Below are 15,862 nucleotides of genomic sequence, written 5' to 3'. Positions count from 1 at the left end.
TAGCCCCTTGCGCAAGGGGTGACTTGTCATGTGTTGAATTTTGTTTGATGCACCAGAATGTATTGAAAGGAAAATTGGTAGACGGAAAGGAATTATGCTTTATTATATGTCATAACATACTACCTGGTTGTCCGTTAATAAGTTGTTGGTCATAAAAAAACAACATGCTAATTGATGTTGGCGATTGCGCACTGATAGAAGCGTCAGTGTTTGTTACCCAATAAGCAAGCACTTCCAACTGTCAACCATTCGGCTTATAGCAGCTTTTAACAGTCATGCCACTCAAAAGCCCTCAAGATGTGACGAAGATCCAAGCCATTGGATCTGCGCCAACAGCCCTCGTGCTGTGGGGCAAAAAGTAAACGGTATGATATCTCACAACGCAGATGAGTCAATTCAAAGCCGTTAGACCCCTAGAAGGTTGAGTAAAACAATATCGAATGTCAGTTTAAGATAACATTTACTTTCTAGCATTGTTCGTCGGATGTTTGTGGGCTTACGGCTGGTGTCAGTTTCCATTCGCGCCTGTTGTGTCTCGTGTCCGTTGTTTTAACCCTGTCACCCATACACGCAATTCTCACTACGGACAAATTGGCCAACGATGTTGCGAAAATCTACTGAAATGGTGTCGCATTCTTCGGCCACCTGCTCTGTGTGGTGCATTAGGTTGTATCGTGCTTTGTACTCGCCTGTCTGTTTTTGTCCATGAAAAGAAATATTGCATAGTTGCTAAGGAGCTTGTTAAAAAAGAAGTGCTTTTAGGCCTACTGGTAGATTTTTGCTTTTGTATATTCAGATCTATCGACAGGCTTTAGGTATCATTTTTTGTGTAATCATGATAAAGCCTAGCTGGCCAATGTTAACATTGTACCGCTTTACTGGTGGTTTTTGATCTTTCATAGAACGTTTGAGATTCATTGTACACTAGCTAGAGAACAATACTTGTCAAAAGGAACCAGCGTTTCTAGCTTAAATTCGTTTTCTGTTTGTAATTTGAATCTGTTTTATATGTCATTTATTTTCATACGCCTGATTTCGCAACTAATTTTTAGGAAGCACACACCACAAAAGCATGCAGCCTAACGTAATTGTCTGGTTACTGGCTTGTGCTTCTGTGGCCAGTGTTGTAACCATAGGTTCGTGCTGTCCTGCCAGCTGTTCTTGTCTGTCAACGACAGTCAGTTGCCAAAATCTCGCACTTGTTTCACTGCCTTCTGGAATACCAACTGATACAACGCACCTTAGCCTTCAGGGAAACAACTTCGCAACCCTCACCACAGACATGTTTTCAACACTCAGCAACTTGCAGTGAGTCAACATATACGTAACTTACCGCAGGGTATACTGTATAAAAGTTTGAAACACACTATTGGCAATAGGTTTCAAACTATTAATTTTCGTGACGGCATGTAATATATGAAATGATAATTGCCGTGACAAAGTACGTAAACTACAACGCAAGGTTTCTTTTGTAAATACGTTTTTATTTGAAAAGAAGTCTGTATATCAAAAGTTTTACTTGAATTTTCCTTGCAGAACGATTTCCTTGGAAAATGCTGGTGTCGAGACCATTGAAGCAGGTGCTTTCAACGGTCTCAGTTCACTCACAGTTTTAACTTTATCGTCAAATAGTCTCGCAAGTCTTCCGGACACCGTTTTCAGCGATTTATCAGCTTTGCAAACGGTATTTAAATGTAATGGACGGTGGTAAAATAAGATATATGTTACTGTAACATGCACACCGGTGATTTTTTTGATAAATTGTAAAATCAAAACTAATTTCAGTTGAACTTGGCTTCAAACTCGCTTACAACCATCACCGCCAGTCATTTTGATGGTCTCGCCAACCTTGTTGAATTAGATTTGTCGGAAAATGTGATTGATAACGTGACTGACGACGCCTTCCTTGACTTGACGGCCGTTGCCACGTTTAGTAAGTATAGCAATGTAAATTTATTCCGTTTCCCTTTCTTTAGACATTGCACAACGCCATGAGTAGTGGCCACAACATTAATAATGTTTTGTGTAAAGCCATGACCAACAATCAACTTACAACGATACGACAAAACACATTCAACGGTTTGACGTCACTAGCGATTTTGAATATCAATGAAAACGTCATTGCATCTATTGAAGCTGGAGCCTTCACTCACATGACGTCACTGCGGGTGGTACGAGCATACGTAAACTAAACTTAAATTGTAAAAAATGACGGTTTTTGTTTTATTTGTTTGTTTCAAAACCATAGCAAGCAAAATTTCGAAAAAAATCCAAATTAAAAAGAAAATGTTTCAGATCAATTTGAATGTCAACTCACTAACCACAATTCCAACTGGCGTGTTTGCGGACTTGGCCAACATCGAGGAGCTCAACTTTCAGTCCAACAAAATCACCATTCTAACTTCTGGAACTTTTTCGAACATGCCGAATATTATCGTAAGGAATGTAATTTATCGCAGGGTTTCTTTGTCCAGGACATCCCCTGGTGACGAATATGATTATTTCAATTATAAACATTATTTGATAAATTTTTTATAATTTCTTGCACTATGGAATTATCGCAGGATGAACACATGTTTTGTTTGTAGACTGTCAACTTCAGAGACAACAAAATTACGTCAATCATGCAAAACTTTCAGCGAGCGCTCGACAGTCTCACCTCGCTTAGGACGATCGATCTGTCGTCCAACTTACTCACCACAGTAGAATCCGGCATGTTTTTTGGTTTAAGCAATTTGCGGACTTTGGATCTGCGACAAAACAACATTTCTGACGTTCAACTGTTCGGATTCAACCAACTAACGGTAAAAGTCATAGGCTCCTTTCCGACGCAGGTTGTCACTATTGTCTTTGCAACTTTGTTTCTTCAGGATCTCACGACTCTTCATCTCCAGGAAAACTCGCTCTCCTCATTAGGCGACTGGGTGATGGGTGACATGACAAAACTCGTAACCGCCGACTTTTCAAACAACAGGTTTACTTCAATTCCGTCAAACGCCTTTCCAACCAGCGCTGGAACAGGCTCTGCTGTACAAGGTGACGTATGGTATACACATCGTACTGCACATACTTGCGCAGAAAACGATTATACTTTCGTTGAATTTTCGTAAAATTTATGTTTTTTTTCAGAGTTGATATTCAGCGACAATCAAATAACTGCTGTTAATGCCGACGCCTTTTACGACTGCATAGATATCAGAACAATAGACCTCCGTCGAAACGTGATTTCAACTTTGAATGGCGACTCTTTTGCAAACCTACTTCAAGTCCGTGTAAGTTTCCTCTTCAATATAACCTCCAACGCAAATTTCTAAATTTTGATAACCGACTATTGAAACAACGTTTTCTTTAGACCATCCACCTCTCGTATAACTCTTTGACAACCATTCCGACTGGCGCCTTTAAAACCTTGGACCGCGTTGAAAACATTAATGTTGACAACAACAATCTAGAGGTGATCGAGGCCACCGCCTTCGAGAGTCTTGCAGTTATTTCCAGCCTTGATTTTCGTAACAACAGCATACACACTGTACAATCTGGAGCGTTCACCAGCACCACATCTCTCGCCACGTTGCATTTTCAGTACAACCGGTTGACGCAAGTCCCAAAATCGGCACTAGCCGGTCTATCCAGCTTACACACTCTAAACCTGAACAACAATCTCATTGCTGGGCTCAGCGAGAGTCAGACTTTTTCGGAACAGCCTGCTTTGGCCGTTCTGAACCTTCAAAACAACGCCATTGCCAATGTGGTGGCCGGCTGCTTGTCTGGTCTTCCTGCACTCACAAGTCTCGACTTATCAAGCAATTCTCTACAACAAATTGGAGTACAGCTTTCTCAAACTACCTTGAGCTCCTTGACATCAATTAGTTTTGCGCAAAACCAACTGACGAGCATCAATGTCGTTGCGTTTACATTGTTCAGCAGCCTGCAAACCTTGGATCTCAATGGAAATGGTTTAACCACACTCCCCGACGGCTTATTCCAACCCATGTTTGGGAGTCTGACGTAAGTAATCTCTTATTGTCTGAAAACACATACTTTTTTGCAAAAACTTGTAAGTTTGTTGACATTGTAACAAGATTCGCACTTTTATACTGCCTTAAAACTGGTGCAAATGTAAGAATTAGTTATCTGTTGAACAAGTTTTTATATACTCTATTTTAATCAAATCAGGAGCGCCATTTTCACGGACAACCCACTTTTGTGCGATTGTCACCTGGGTTGGCTGCAGTTGAATTTTAGCAGCGTTGTCTCTGGAGGAGTTTGCTCTACTCCTGTTGCCGAAGCTGGTAAAACACTTGGAGCTTCGGGAACGTGGGTACCCGATCCCAACTGCTACACAACAACGACAACGACAACAACCACCACAGTCGCCACAACAACGACCACCACCACTCCTGCCCCAACCACAAGTCAGTTTTATAAATGGTTCAAGTTGTGTTTCACTTAAATACTTCAGTGTTTTGGAAACATGACTGCGACACTCTGACAAATTGAACCGAAATTGTTAAAATTAGCACGTCAGGACGCATAGTAGGATCAGATCTTATTGTAGTAAGGGACCGCAATAGCGCTGTTCCAGTAAAATAATTCTTACCGGTACGCCGCTATGGTAAGAATTCAAAGGCTGGTTTGTCCCAAATAGTTAGTTTTAGTCTGAAGATAACAATTTGAATTTCTTGTGTTTCGCAGCCACTACAGTAGTGCCTTTGGAAATTCTGTCACCGAGCTATACACTGACGGCTGATGTGGGGAGCGACCTGTTTTTCGAATGCGCAACGATAGGTACTTATACACCTACAGTTGTATGGACATCTCCATCAGGGTTTACAATCTTTACCGACAACCATTTCACATTTAACCAGGACGAAGGTAAATGACTATAATATTAGGCGTCAAAAAGGAAAATTTTGAACAAAATGTTTTCTTGTACCTGCGTGAATATGGCATAGGATCAGCAAATACCACATACAGTGTAACAGAAGAACAGTGTCAAAAAGGCTTACGATTGGTGTTTGTCAATTTTCGTAGGGTCCTTGAACATCACCACCATCACTGCCAACATGGGCGGAGATTATCATTGTAATGCGGACAGTTCAGCCGGTGAACAAGACTCCATCGCGGTCACACTGATTGTTCGCTTTCCGCCTATTATCGTGAACTTCCTCGATGGCCTCGTTAGCCAAGTGCAGGTTACCCACCAGCTACCTTGCGGGGCCAATGCCTTTCCTTACGCGACCCACAGCTGGGTCGATCCGAGCGAAAACGAGTACGATATCTCAAGGTAACTTGAAACTGCGTATATTGTGTGATAGTGTTTTGTTCTATATATACTCTGTAATGTACAGAGATATGCGAAAGATATTTACCACAGACGTACAATGCTGCTGCTTTACTGAAGATGAATAAGGAACTTTAGTTTTGGCGATGTTAGTTATCAGCTGCACCTTTGTGGCTCGGTGATTTATCTTCCAAATATTTGGCCCAATATTGTTATTCCTAGTTCAGAAATGTGTTTATATAACCAAATAATTCTGTGAGCTGTTTTTGTACTGATTACAATCACCGATGCAGGACATGTGTTTGAGTAATGTTTACCTCACCGAGTCACAAATCTAGGCTACACAATACCCACAAATAAAGAGTTTTTTTGCAACATGGGTGAATTTATGTTGCCTATTGAAGGTAACCTAATAAACTATATGTTTGTTTCTAGAAATGGCAGCGTTATAGTGACATCGGGCGGAACACTACACATGGCTGGACGGGTAGCGAACGAAACTGGATATTACACATGTACCGCCTCCAATCCTCTTGGCAGTGACACAAGGACGTCTTTCGTCTTTTTCTACAATTCCACATCAGTAAGTCGACCGATTTTGATTTATAATGTTGTCATGCGGTTAACACATATATTTGGTTGCTTTTTGCAATAAATAATTTTTGCTATTTGTGTAGCTTGAAGAAGTGCAACAAGTCAATGCATTTGTCAACCAACCATACACATTTCCTGTGGACGGTATTGTTGTGAACGGCGATCCCGGCTTTGTCTGGCTTCTTCCCACTGGCGACTTTATAATCGATTCTCTTCGTTTGTTGCCCAATACCAACGCAGCAAGTTTGGCATATCTATCAACAAATGGCACTTTTACTTACTCTGGCGATGGAAGTGCTCAGTCCCAGTACTTTGACAGCACCTACAGCGTCGATCGCACGAATGGCGCTCTTACTTTAACCGACTTCACTGAGGCTCGGTTTTCGTCGCTTCTTGGTGCATATTCCTTGCTACTGATGAACGGAACCCACAATTACTCCCTTGCCAATGCCACTGACACACAAACACCAACGACTACGACTGTGTCTAATCCTACAGGAACAGGAACAGACACAACCGCAGTAAACGCAAGTACATCTGCCCCGATTTCAGATGTATCAATTGCCTACGCCGTGATTGGGTCATTTGTGTTAGTCCTGATGGTCTTCTTTGCCGTGTGCGTATTCAGAAGAAAACGCAAGAAGACCGATCAGGAAGTTTATAAAAAAATGAGCAGATGAGTTTGCCATAACATTATGGTTGCCGTCGTTGGTCAGACAAACCAAGATTGTCTACCCATTTTTTATTGTACATAGCCCAGTTGTACTTGCATATATGCGGCACTGTGTTTTGTTTTCCACTTGCGACATAACTTGTATTTTGCTTTTTTTAATTTCCATTTCTGTGGCGTTTCCCTGAAGCTTGCCGTTCTTGTTTATTGTTCATGTGTTTTCGAGAGAATTTTACTTTCGTGATCTTAATCTTCACCTTATTATACCTAAATATTACTGTCAAACTGTGAGTTTCTTATTATTTATTCACTGCGCATTAAAATGCCTTCCTTGTGTCACAAAATTGTCAATAAAAGATTTCCAAAAACAATGTTTAGCATATGTTTAACGAACCAAAGACGTTTTTTATAGTGAGCTGCAGACAGGGCCCCTGTTTCGACCTAATAGGTTTCATCAGTGCAGCTATGGTGTGACTTACAATGTTTGCATGAAAAAGTGTACAAGCAAACAATAAACGCAACAGCATATGTTTTAAAGGAAACGGCGCTCCCATTTTCAATGATGTATATCTATTCATCTTAGCCTTTTTCAGGTATTTTTCGCGTGTTTTATGTATAGTATTGACACAGGTTCCATAACCTTTGCTATGGCCACAACCTTTATGTCAACGTTTACATGCTCCCTTATATGTTGCGATGACAAAAACATTACGATGCAAAACATTTTGCCATCCAAAGCAACGGCAAAAATCGACCAGTGAAACATGCGCATGTTATCGTTCTGAAAACACTTTTCTGTGGCGCCACGGTAAGTGTACTATAACCGCCTTGTGAATTTGAAGAAAATTCTTTAAATCAAATAAATGGAAAGTTCCAAATCGCCATTGCTTATTTTTGCATTTTTAGGAAAAACTGAGCAACGTGTGAAAACAGGGTTGATTGTTTTTGTCAAATTCCATCATTGGCGATAAGTTTGGATAAAAAAAATCAATTAATTTCATGCTCCCTTGCCATCTGGACGATTGTTACATCATTGTAGTGCTCATATCCACCGCGCTGCACTTATTGGCCATCGGGAATGCCTCTTGTGTTTCATTTTCGTCGAGTTTTGTGGACAACTGACATGTTTTCCTGCGGTTGTTCTCGTGTCGTGTTGTGCTGCATTGCAAAAATGCATTGCAATTTTTCAACAAAAAACTACGCATGTGCGCCGCTGGAAGACTAATAGTAGAATATAGTGACTATATAGGATTCGGCTTTGGGTGAAATTCGAACTTTATGCTTTTTATCAGCAGTTGATTGAGTTTGTATTCTGCATTACTGAATATATGTACGTTTACCGCCGCAAAGGTGCAACGTAGGGACAATTTTCTTGTTCTTGGTTGGGACGTAGTAATTGTCTTACCTTTTATAAGTAATAATCATGTCATAAGAAGGGATTTATGCTAAGTTTCTAATTCGCAAATTTGTGCGCAGCAAGTAAACGTTGAGGGATTTATAAATGGAAATACGAGTATTTGTACTGTTTGCGTTGTTTTCTGTACACGATACCACGTCTACGTTAGTTCTGTCCAATGGATGCGAAGAGACGAAAGACTGGAAAAACGTGAGTGACACGAACAGGTAAGACTTAATTTTAGTATTTTAAATACAAGAAGATCATCAATAATGCTTAATATTCTTGTTGTAGTGCTATATAGTGAATGTTTGCGTGTTTTAGATTGCCAAGCAATATGCCTCTGCCGTTGTTAAATTGTTCTGCCGTCGGCCTCACGAGGCTAGATGTCGAGGAAGGGATGGCGGATGTTAAAAGCCTAACTCTATCCGACAACAACCTCATCGAGTTCCACGTCGATGATCTGCTTCCTTTTTCTGGGCTAAGAACGCTTGTTTTGGACAGAAACAAAATAACGCAGCTGTTTCCAAGCCATGAAAATCCGAAAGCTGTTTTCCTCTCCGTAAGCCATTTGTCCATCTCGTAAGTTTCGTTTTATTCTGGCTCTAAACGGCCTGAACAACTAATTATTTCCCACGTATTCTTTCAGTCTTAACCAGTTACGCGAGATTGACACCAACGCCTTGTCGAGCTTTCCCAGTTTAGAAGTACTGCAGATGAGTGACAACTTAATAAGAGCCGTGAGCGCAAACGCGTTTGGTATCTTTGCCCAACTGCAGGTATAACACATCATTTCCACTTTGCAACAACTTTCAGGTTAACTTTTTGGGCACATTGAACTTGAAGGATTTGGACATGAGTCGGAACCCAATCGGTTACATCGAGGAAAATGCCTTCTTCCACATAAACCTCACGAAATTAAATTTGCGTTCATGCGGTTTAACACGCCTTCCAAAAATTTCAGCTATGTCAAGTACGGGCATCCAATATAATTTACATATATACATATTAACTGTTGAAAGTCTTTTTATTAACGTAGTTATGATCTAATTATCGCAATAAAATCCTAAAGTTTTCAAAAATCCAAATTTGAATTTACAAATACATACACATTTTAGGTTTGGTGGATCTTGATGTGTCGATTAACCAACTGACGTACTTGGAATCTAACACGTTTTTAAACTGTAACAAACTTGAAAAGTTGGACTTATCCTCAAACTTTATTCAGAGCATTGACCCGATAGCTTTTGAAGGTAAACAGTAAAGGCCAAAAGTAACGAAATAGTTTCGAGCTTGTTTTTATGCAGGAGTAAAAAACCTCAAAGCGATCGATCTTTCAAACAACCAAATTAGTATTATACCGGATGGTGTATTTGACCACTTTATTACACACAAGTTGAAACTTAATTTGTACGAAAATCCGATTTCATGTGATTGCACTAACAAATGGTTGAGGAATTTTTATACACAAGTAAGAAACATGTTGCACGTACATCTTGCTTGTGTTTTTTATGCATAATAACTCACGGCGTATCAAACATTTTCCGTTTGTTCGTGTGTAGGTTACGAGGATGAAGTTGCAATTTAAATGTGCACAACCGCTCAGAAACCACGGAAAGAAAGCTCACCAAATACAAATGGTCGATTTGTTCTGTAGCGAAGCAGATGAACAGTGGACAGGTCTGAAAAATAAACGATATTATTTGTGTTCAAATTACGTTTTTTTTTGTAGACTGCGATAAGTCTTCAGTTTCAACGATAGTAGCGTCTCACGAGAACCATTCCTTATCATGTCCTGATAGATGCACTTGTTTTGATGAAAGTGGAGCGAGATACGCGTCCCACGAAAATAGTGATGTTTTTCAAGCCGACCCAAAGAGAATTGACGGGTTTGTGTTTTTTGTTATGTTGACTTTATCTCTTTTTTTGACCACACTGGGATTTGAATCCAGAATATCCTGGTCACGAATCCCGATCAGGTTTACCTCTTGGTGTATGTTTTATTTAATGTAATTCAACTTTGAATAAAAAAGCCAAAGCTAAGATGCTGTTAATCAAACTTTGAATAACGGTTTAGAGCTGTCGTCTAAACCAACACTCAACATAGCCGACAGCTCTAAACCGTTATACCTTTTCAACATCTGGAGGTCTGCACTGCAGCTCGACTCTGTGCTATCTACGCTGCTGTCACGCTGCATACCTCCGGCTTGTTGCTCGTTGTTGTTGCTGCCGTTTTTCTTCTGTCTTTTAGTCCTTTATTAACTCGACGCTTTTCTGCAACCAGCTGTAGTAGTACTGATGATGAACCAAGTATAGGTTTGAAACGTTTACTTAAAATGATTAACAGCTTCTTAGCTTTGGCTTTTTAATCCAACTTTTGTTTCCACATCTTGTGATGAGGTTATACGAAAACTTGTTCTTTTAATGTTTTTTATCACCGACTTCCATAACTTGTACTAGTTTGGTACAATAAACATTAATACGTTGTATATTACATCTTTTGTTGTTTGCTTACAGGTTTAAACTGAACAGAATCCTTCCACTTAGTGTGTTTTGTAACCACGTTGGTTTGACACGAATTCCTGTGGAAAGCATTCCCTCAGATGTGATAGCTATCTTGCTAACTGAAAATAATATCACCACGCTCGACTTATCGTTGTTGACAAAGTTTAAGAACCTCCAGAAACTTGTTCTGAAAAGTAAGAGGTCTGAAATTCGTATATGATAAAAGCAACCGTGTTGATATGTAATATTAGCAAAATCATACAGCCGCATTTGATGGTGTTTAATGTCATAGCGTAACAAAAGGTTTCTCTAACTGCGTTCCACAGCACATTGGTGTGTCGTGAAGCGGATTCGGGTGTACCGCAAAATATTTTCTTTAAACTGTTGCATATGCTATCACTGCAATTGTCGTTGTCCTCCATGACACTAATATTAGGAACAAACAACGTTCGGAACCAAACGTAGCCCAGAATTAAAGCAACTCGTTCACCTTGTTTCTTTTTTTAACTGAAGCAAAACTTTGTTATGTTTGTAGTTTGCAAACGAATTGAGAGGATCCAATTGTTTGCCGTGAACGTAAAGGGTTTGAGAACCCGTGGTGTGCAACCATGTGTTGTTCATTTCAGAAAACAAAATTGCTCAGATAAAAAATAGTCCAAATGTGCAGATTCCAACTTTGAAAATATTAAATCTCGGTGTAAATAACTTGACGAGTATCACAAGAAAACACTTACGTAGTTTTCCGAATCTGGTCGTTTTATCTCTTTACCATAACAACATTGGTGAATTCCAGAACGATCTCTTTGTCAACAACAAGTAAGTTCGAGTCTCGGCATCGCGCGCTCGAACCTTTAAACGTTTTGTTGCTCAGAAAACTTCGCCGTCTTTTTCTTGGCAACAACCCGGCAAAACAAGTGGGGACTGGTTATCTTCAGGGCCTTGACCTTCGCAAACTTTCGCTGAGGAATTTATCTCTGAAAGTTGTTCCAACTGAAATAAACAAAATGGTAACGGAAATTAAAACGAGCTTCATTGTAGAAATTTGCTTCAATTTCAATTAATCTCCACTCTTTAGAATAACCTGATTTTTCTGGACTTGTGTGACAATCTCATCACTACATTGCAAAACGATTCTTTCTCACATTGTCCAGTTTTGCACCGTTTGGTTTTGGAAAACAACAAAATATCAACTGTAGAAGTCAATGCCTTTAAGTATGTTCAGTGGCGATTTTTATAACAATGCTTTTGTGTAATGATGATCTCTTGGTACATTACTTGTTTATTGGGGTACGATCAATAAAGGGGCGAACACTTGTCAAAAGTATTAGATATATCGATTTCTTTATATTTGCTTATATATTGCACAACTTGAAAAAATTTGTAGTGGTGCCAGAAATCTTCATTGGATTCTCTTGGCGGAAAATAACATCAGGAATTTACCGAGGGGGATATTTGCCAACGTCAGCCGGGAAAATCTAAATGTGAAAATGTGGAGTAATCCAATGTTGTGTGATTGTAAACTGAAATGGTTGAAATCTTTCATTGAAGAGGTAGCCTATTATCTTGCTATTTCCCTACTACTGTTTGTCCCTCAGACTCTTAATTCTATTTCCATTAATTTCAGTCTGAAGAACGTGATCCAACAACAGATATCAGATTTATTTGTCAAACGCCAAGCAGAATGCAAAACAGAAAGTCAGACCACCTTAGACCGGAAGATTTTGTATGTTTCGTCGGTGACGACATGAATGAAACACGTGAGTAAACACAAAATATATTTTCCAGTTTGTATGTTAAACCCAAATTAATTCAATTGCCCAAATACTTTTCCAGCATGTTCGGCGTACAGCGCATCAGGGGCAGGATTTATTACGTTAGCTGCGGTGATGACCTTCGTACTAACATCAATCTGTTTTTTGTTGCTGTGGCGTTACATAATTGCAAAACGCAACATTCTACCATACTTAAAGCAACTTAACATCAACGAGACAAACGAACTGATTACAATGTGACGCAATCGCTATTTTCTTCATTTGAAATTTTGCTTGTGGTCAACAAATGTGTTTTTTTTTCAATATAAGACTGAAAGAACATGAACATATGCACAATTATAATATCAATGTCTTACAAACAACGGCTGTGACGTCAGCATTATAATTCTCAAGAAAAGTCCAATCGCAATGAAACAAGTTTACTCGTTGGGACCTCTTCTAATAACAACTGTGTATTATATAAACCATTGCAGCTCCTTGTAATGTAATAATTTAGTAATTGTAATTGTGATCCAAGCAACCATCGCAAAACAATAGACAAGTAAATGTGTTTTTAAAAATGAAAATTTTGAGACTGTGGTAAATAAAATAGGTAGAATTTATTGAAGTAAAGTGGTTTTAAATAGCCCTCTAGCTTCATCACACGGACGTTATTTAAAACAGTCCTCTAGGTATATTACACCGATGATATTTAAAACAATAAAAAGGCGGTTGCTGCACCCCGACACGTCCTTGCCTTACCGCCACGCATACACTCTCTGTAACCACACCGAAAAGCTGATGTACAAATGCGAAACCAGTTCTCAACCTTTCTGCACTTGTAACTGGACTGCACTGGAGGTGTGAATGAGCTGGCGATGAATACTATGTAACTTGTTTTCCAATCCGCAAAATAGGAATGCACACAGAAAATAAAAATTCACTCCGAGCGTCAATATGGCGTCGGGTATACAGCAAGGAATCCACGAATCAAAAAATCAAACAGGAACTCATGTCAATATTCCGTGCGTCAACGAAACTCAAACAGTTACTCCGACGTGCATAAAGTGCGGTAAACTGTATATATGTTGATAAGAGATATGACCCAGAGCCGACAATATTGATGGTCCATGATTTAATCGGAACAAAGTGTTTTCTCTGGACGTTTAAGACTAGCGACATAGATCATGGATCAAAAAACGTTTTTTAAACCGAGTTTGCACTTTTGTTCTGATGCAACTGGCTACGACTCAACGGCAGATGTTGTTTCTCCTTGTGTGACCGACGGATAGCCCTGTGTATGTTGCACGAAAAACTACGCATTTTTTGACAACTCTGGCGAAAAATGTTGCATCACACGAACAGTGCTCTCCTTAACACTTTTGCATTGATTTTCTCAATTTGTACCTTTTTGCTTTTCTTATGCAGAGTTTATTATTTGGAGTTTTTTTTTATTGTTCACGCGCACAAGGACCCACATTAGTCCTTTGCGTTTATTTATTTCCATAACCGTCATATTGAATTTCATTTTGCTTTGTATTTTCTTGCTGCACAGTCTGTTTCCCTTTTGCCAGTACGTAATTTTAAAATCGGTGTCGCGATGTGCGGTTGATGATGTTGAATTGTTGCGAAGCAAGTGATGTGTTAGGCACACATTCAACACGGATTCTAACACGGTTTTCTGTCATAAAAACAAGCATTCATGAGCCCAGTTTTTAACTGATAAAGCAAGGCGGCAACAAAAATGCGCCAGTCGGAGTTTTGTACCAGGTAGCTAAACATCATCTAAATCACAGATTGTGTTGCTCAAACAATTTAAATCATTCATTCTCTGCATTGCTGAACCTTTAAGTAGTATATTAAATCTAACAGCATTGATAGAGCATGTGGCTTTTTGCCAACAGAACTCAGTTTAACAACAGAAATGCACTTGAACAGACATCAAACAGCAAATCCCAAAGTTTAGTTATCAGTTTAAAAATTTGGTATCGAAATAGTCAGAATGAGTTACAGCTTTATCATTTCCTGTGTGAGTAACAGAGTTATCATTGTCCTTGCGTGGTCTATAAGAGAAAGGTTGAACAGACTTGTGTTGTAATGCTATTATCATCACATGTACATAAAGTAAAGAATTATTATTTTTTTTATTGTCTCCAAATGATGTTTGCTGTGGCTTTTTTATTCGTAATAAGTCGAATGATGCGCACATGGCGTGACACATGACACGTGAGAGAGTTGTTTATAGATTGGGGACACGATTTAGCAGCAGCAAGAATAAAGCGGTGATAAAAATTAATCATACCAGCAAACTCTTGTAGGCCCTTAATCGTAGTTGGAGGCGGAAAACGTTGAATGGCTAAAACTTTGTCAGGAAGTGGCCGAGCACCGTTGCAACCGATTCGATGTCCCAGAAAATCAATTTGCGTTTTTCCGAAAACGCATTTATCAAGGTTAATGACAAGGCCATTGTCTGCAAGTCGTTGAAATAGTTGTTTGAGATGTGTGCGGTGAACCTTGAACGAGGAACTCGCAACCAATATGTCATCTAGGTAAACAAAGATGAAATCCAACGACTGACAAACAGTTTTACCATCTTGCACCTGATGGTATCCGCGCACCAGATCAATTTTTGAAAACACTTTTGCTTCAACAAGACGAGAACAGAAGTCCTAAATGTGCGGTATATTGTAACGGTCTGGTGTTGTGACAGCATTCAGACGACGATAATCGCCACACGGTCGCCAACCACCGGAGGATTTCGGCACAATACGTTATGGTGATGCCCATGGACTCCAAGATCTGCGAATAATACCCAGTTGCAACATTTTAGAAAACTCGCGTTTTGCTATTTGCAATTTTTCTGGCGACAAGCGTCATGCTTTTGCGTGAACTGGTGGACCGTCAATTGGAATGTAGTGTTCCACCTGATGTTTTGGCGTTGCTGCAGAGAAGAAATATACTGAGGCAGTTCTAGATGAATGCGGTTGGTTTCCTACGGGAGGCTTGGGATATTATGACGAAGATGGCTGCGTTTACGTTATAGATAGACTCAAAAACTCAATTAAGTCAATCGGTAACCTGTCAGTTTATGCGGCGGAACTAGAAGCTGTACTTTTATCTCGTACCAGTGTGTCTGAAGCGGCCGTTGTTCGAACACCTCACGTAACTTATAACGAGGCAGCGAAGGCTTTCGTTGTTAAAAAAGACCCAGATTTGACCAAAGAAGCTTTGTTGACGTATTTCAATAAACGAGTGGCAGAATATCAGCAGCTTTTCGGTGGTTTGGAGTTTATCGGTCAAATTCCCAGGGTTGGTTTTGGGCAGCCAAAGAGAGGGGCACTGGAACAACTTTAAGTGCTGCCCCCAAAACTAATTTTCAATTCTTAGTTACGGGTGACATCTATATTATACTCCTCTTAGATATTGTAATTTTGTATAACAACACATTATAAGGTATTTACGTTAAAAAATTGCACTTACTGATTCGTTGACTGGTCGTAGATTTTGAGAAATACAGAATTGCTCAAAATATACATGTTACAAGTTTACAGAAAAGTATTTAACTGTTTATGACCTTATAAAACAAAGGTGTTGCTTAAAAGCGCATGCAGGTGGTCCACTTTACTGACCAACAGTTGATCCTGCCTTTATATACACTGACC

General features: G+C 39.5%; 2 protein-coding genes across 2 annotated transcripts; both read left to right on the top strand.

Moving 5' to 3' along the window:
* The first annotated feature begins 1,056 nt into the window (after nt 1-1,056).
* On the top strand, nt 1,057-6,878 carry LOC145912562 (uncharacterized). The gene is made up of 14 exons (XM_083000079.1): nt 1,057-1,308; nt 1,537-1,684; nt 1,786-1,933; nt 2,032-2,171; nt 2,296-2,436; nt 2,589-2,804; nt 2,871-3,036; nt 3,130-3,272; nt 3,353-4,008; nt 4,177-4,415; nt 4,696-4,875; nt 5,035-5,287; nt 5,720-5,867; nt 5,962-6,878. Exons 1-14 carry the CDS (start codon nt 1,073-1,075, stop codon nt 6,556-6,558), a joined length of 3,411 nt encoding a protein of 1,136 aa, XP_082856205.1. The 5' UTR covers nt 1,057-1,072; the 3' UTR covers nt 6,559-6,878.
* Nucleotides 6,879-8,049: 1,171 nt separating this feature from the next.
* Nucleotides 8,050-15,554, top strand: LOC145911851 (uncharacterized). The gene is made up of 15 exons (XM_082999293.1): nt 8,050-8,171; nt 8,269-8,526; nt 8,594-8,723; nt 8,791-8,917; nt 9,063-9,197; nt 9,252-9,415; nt 9,507-9,624; nt 9,677-9,833; nt 10,462-10,643; nt 11,076-11,265; nt 11,321-11,456; nt 11,525-11,661; nt 11,834-11,999; nt 12,074-12,206; nt 15,148-15,554. Exons 1-15 carry the CDS (start codon nt 8,050-8,052, stop codon nt 15,552-15,554), a joined length of 2,562 nt encoding a protein of 853 aa, XP_082855419.1.
* Nucleotides 15,555-15,862: the final 308 nt, after the last annotated feature.

This window comes from Ascidia mentula, chromosome 8 (assembly GCF_947561715.1).
Source record: "Ascidia mentula chromosome 8, kaAscMent1.1, whole genome shotgun sequence".
Classification (NCBI taxonomy): domain Eukaryota; kingdom Metazoa; phylum Chordata; class Ascidiacea; order Phlebobranchia; family Ascidiidae; genus Ascidia; species Ascidia mentula.
This window is presented reverse-complemented; position numbering and strand designations above follow the sequence as displayed.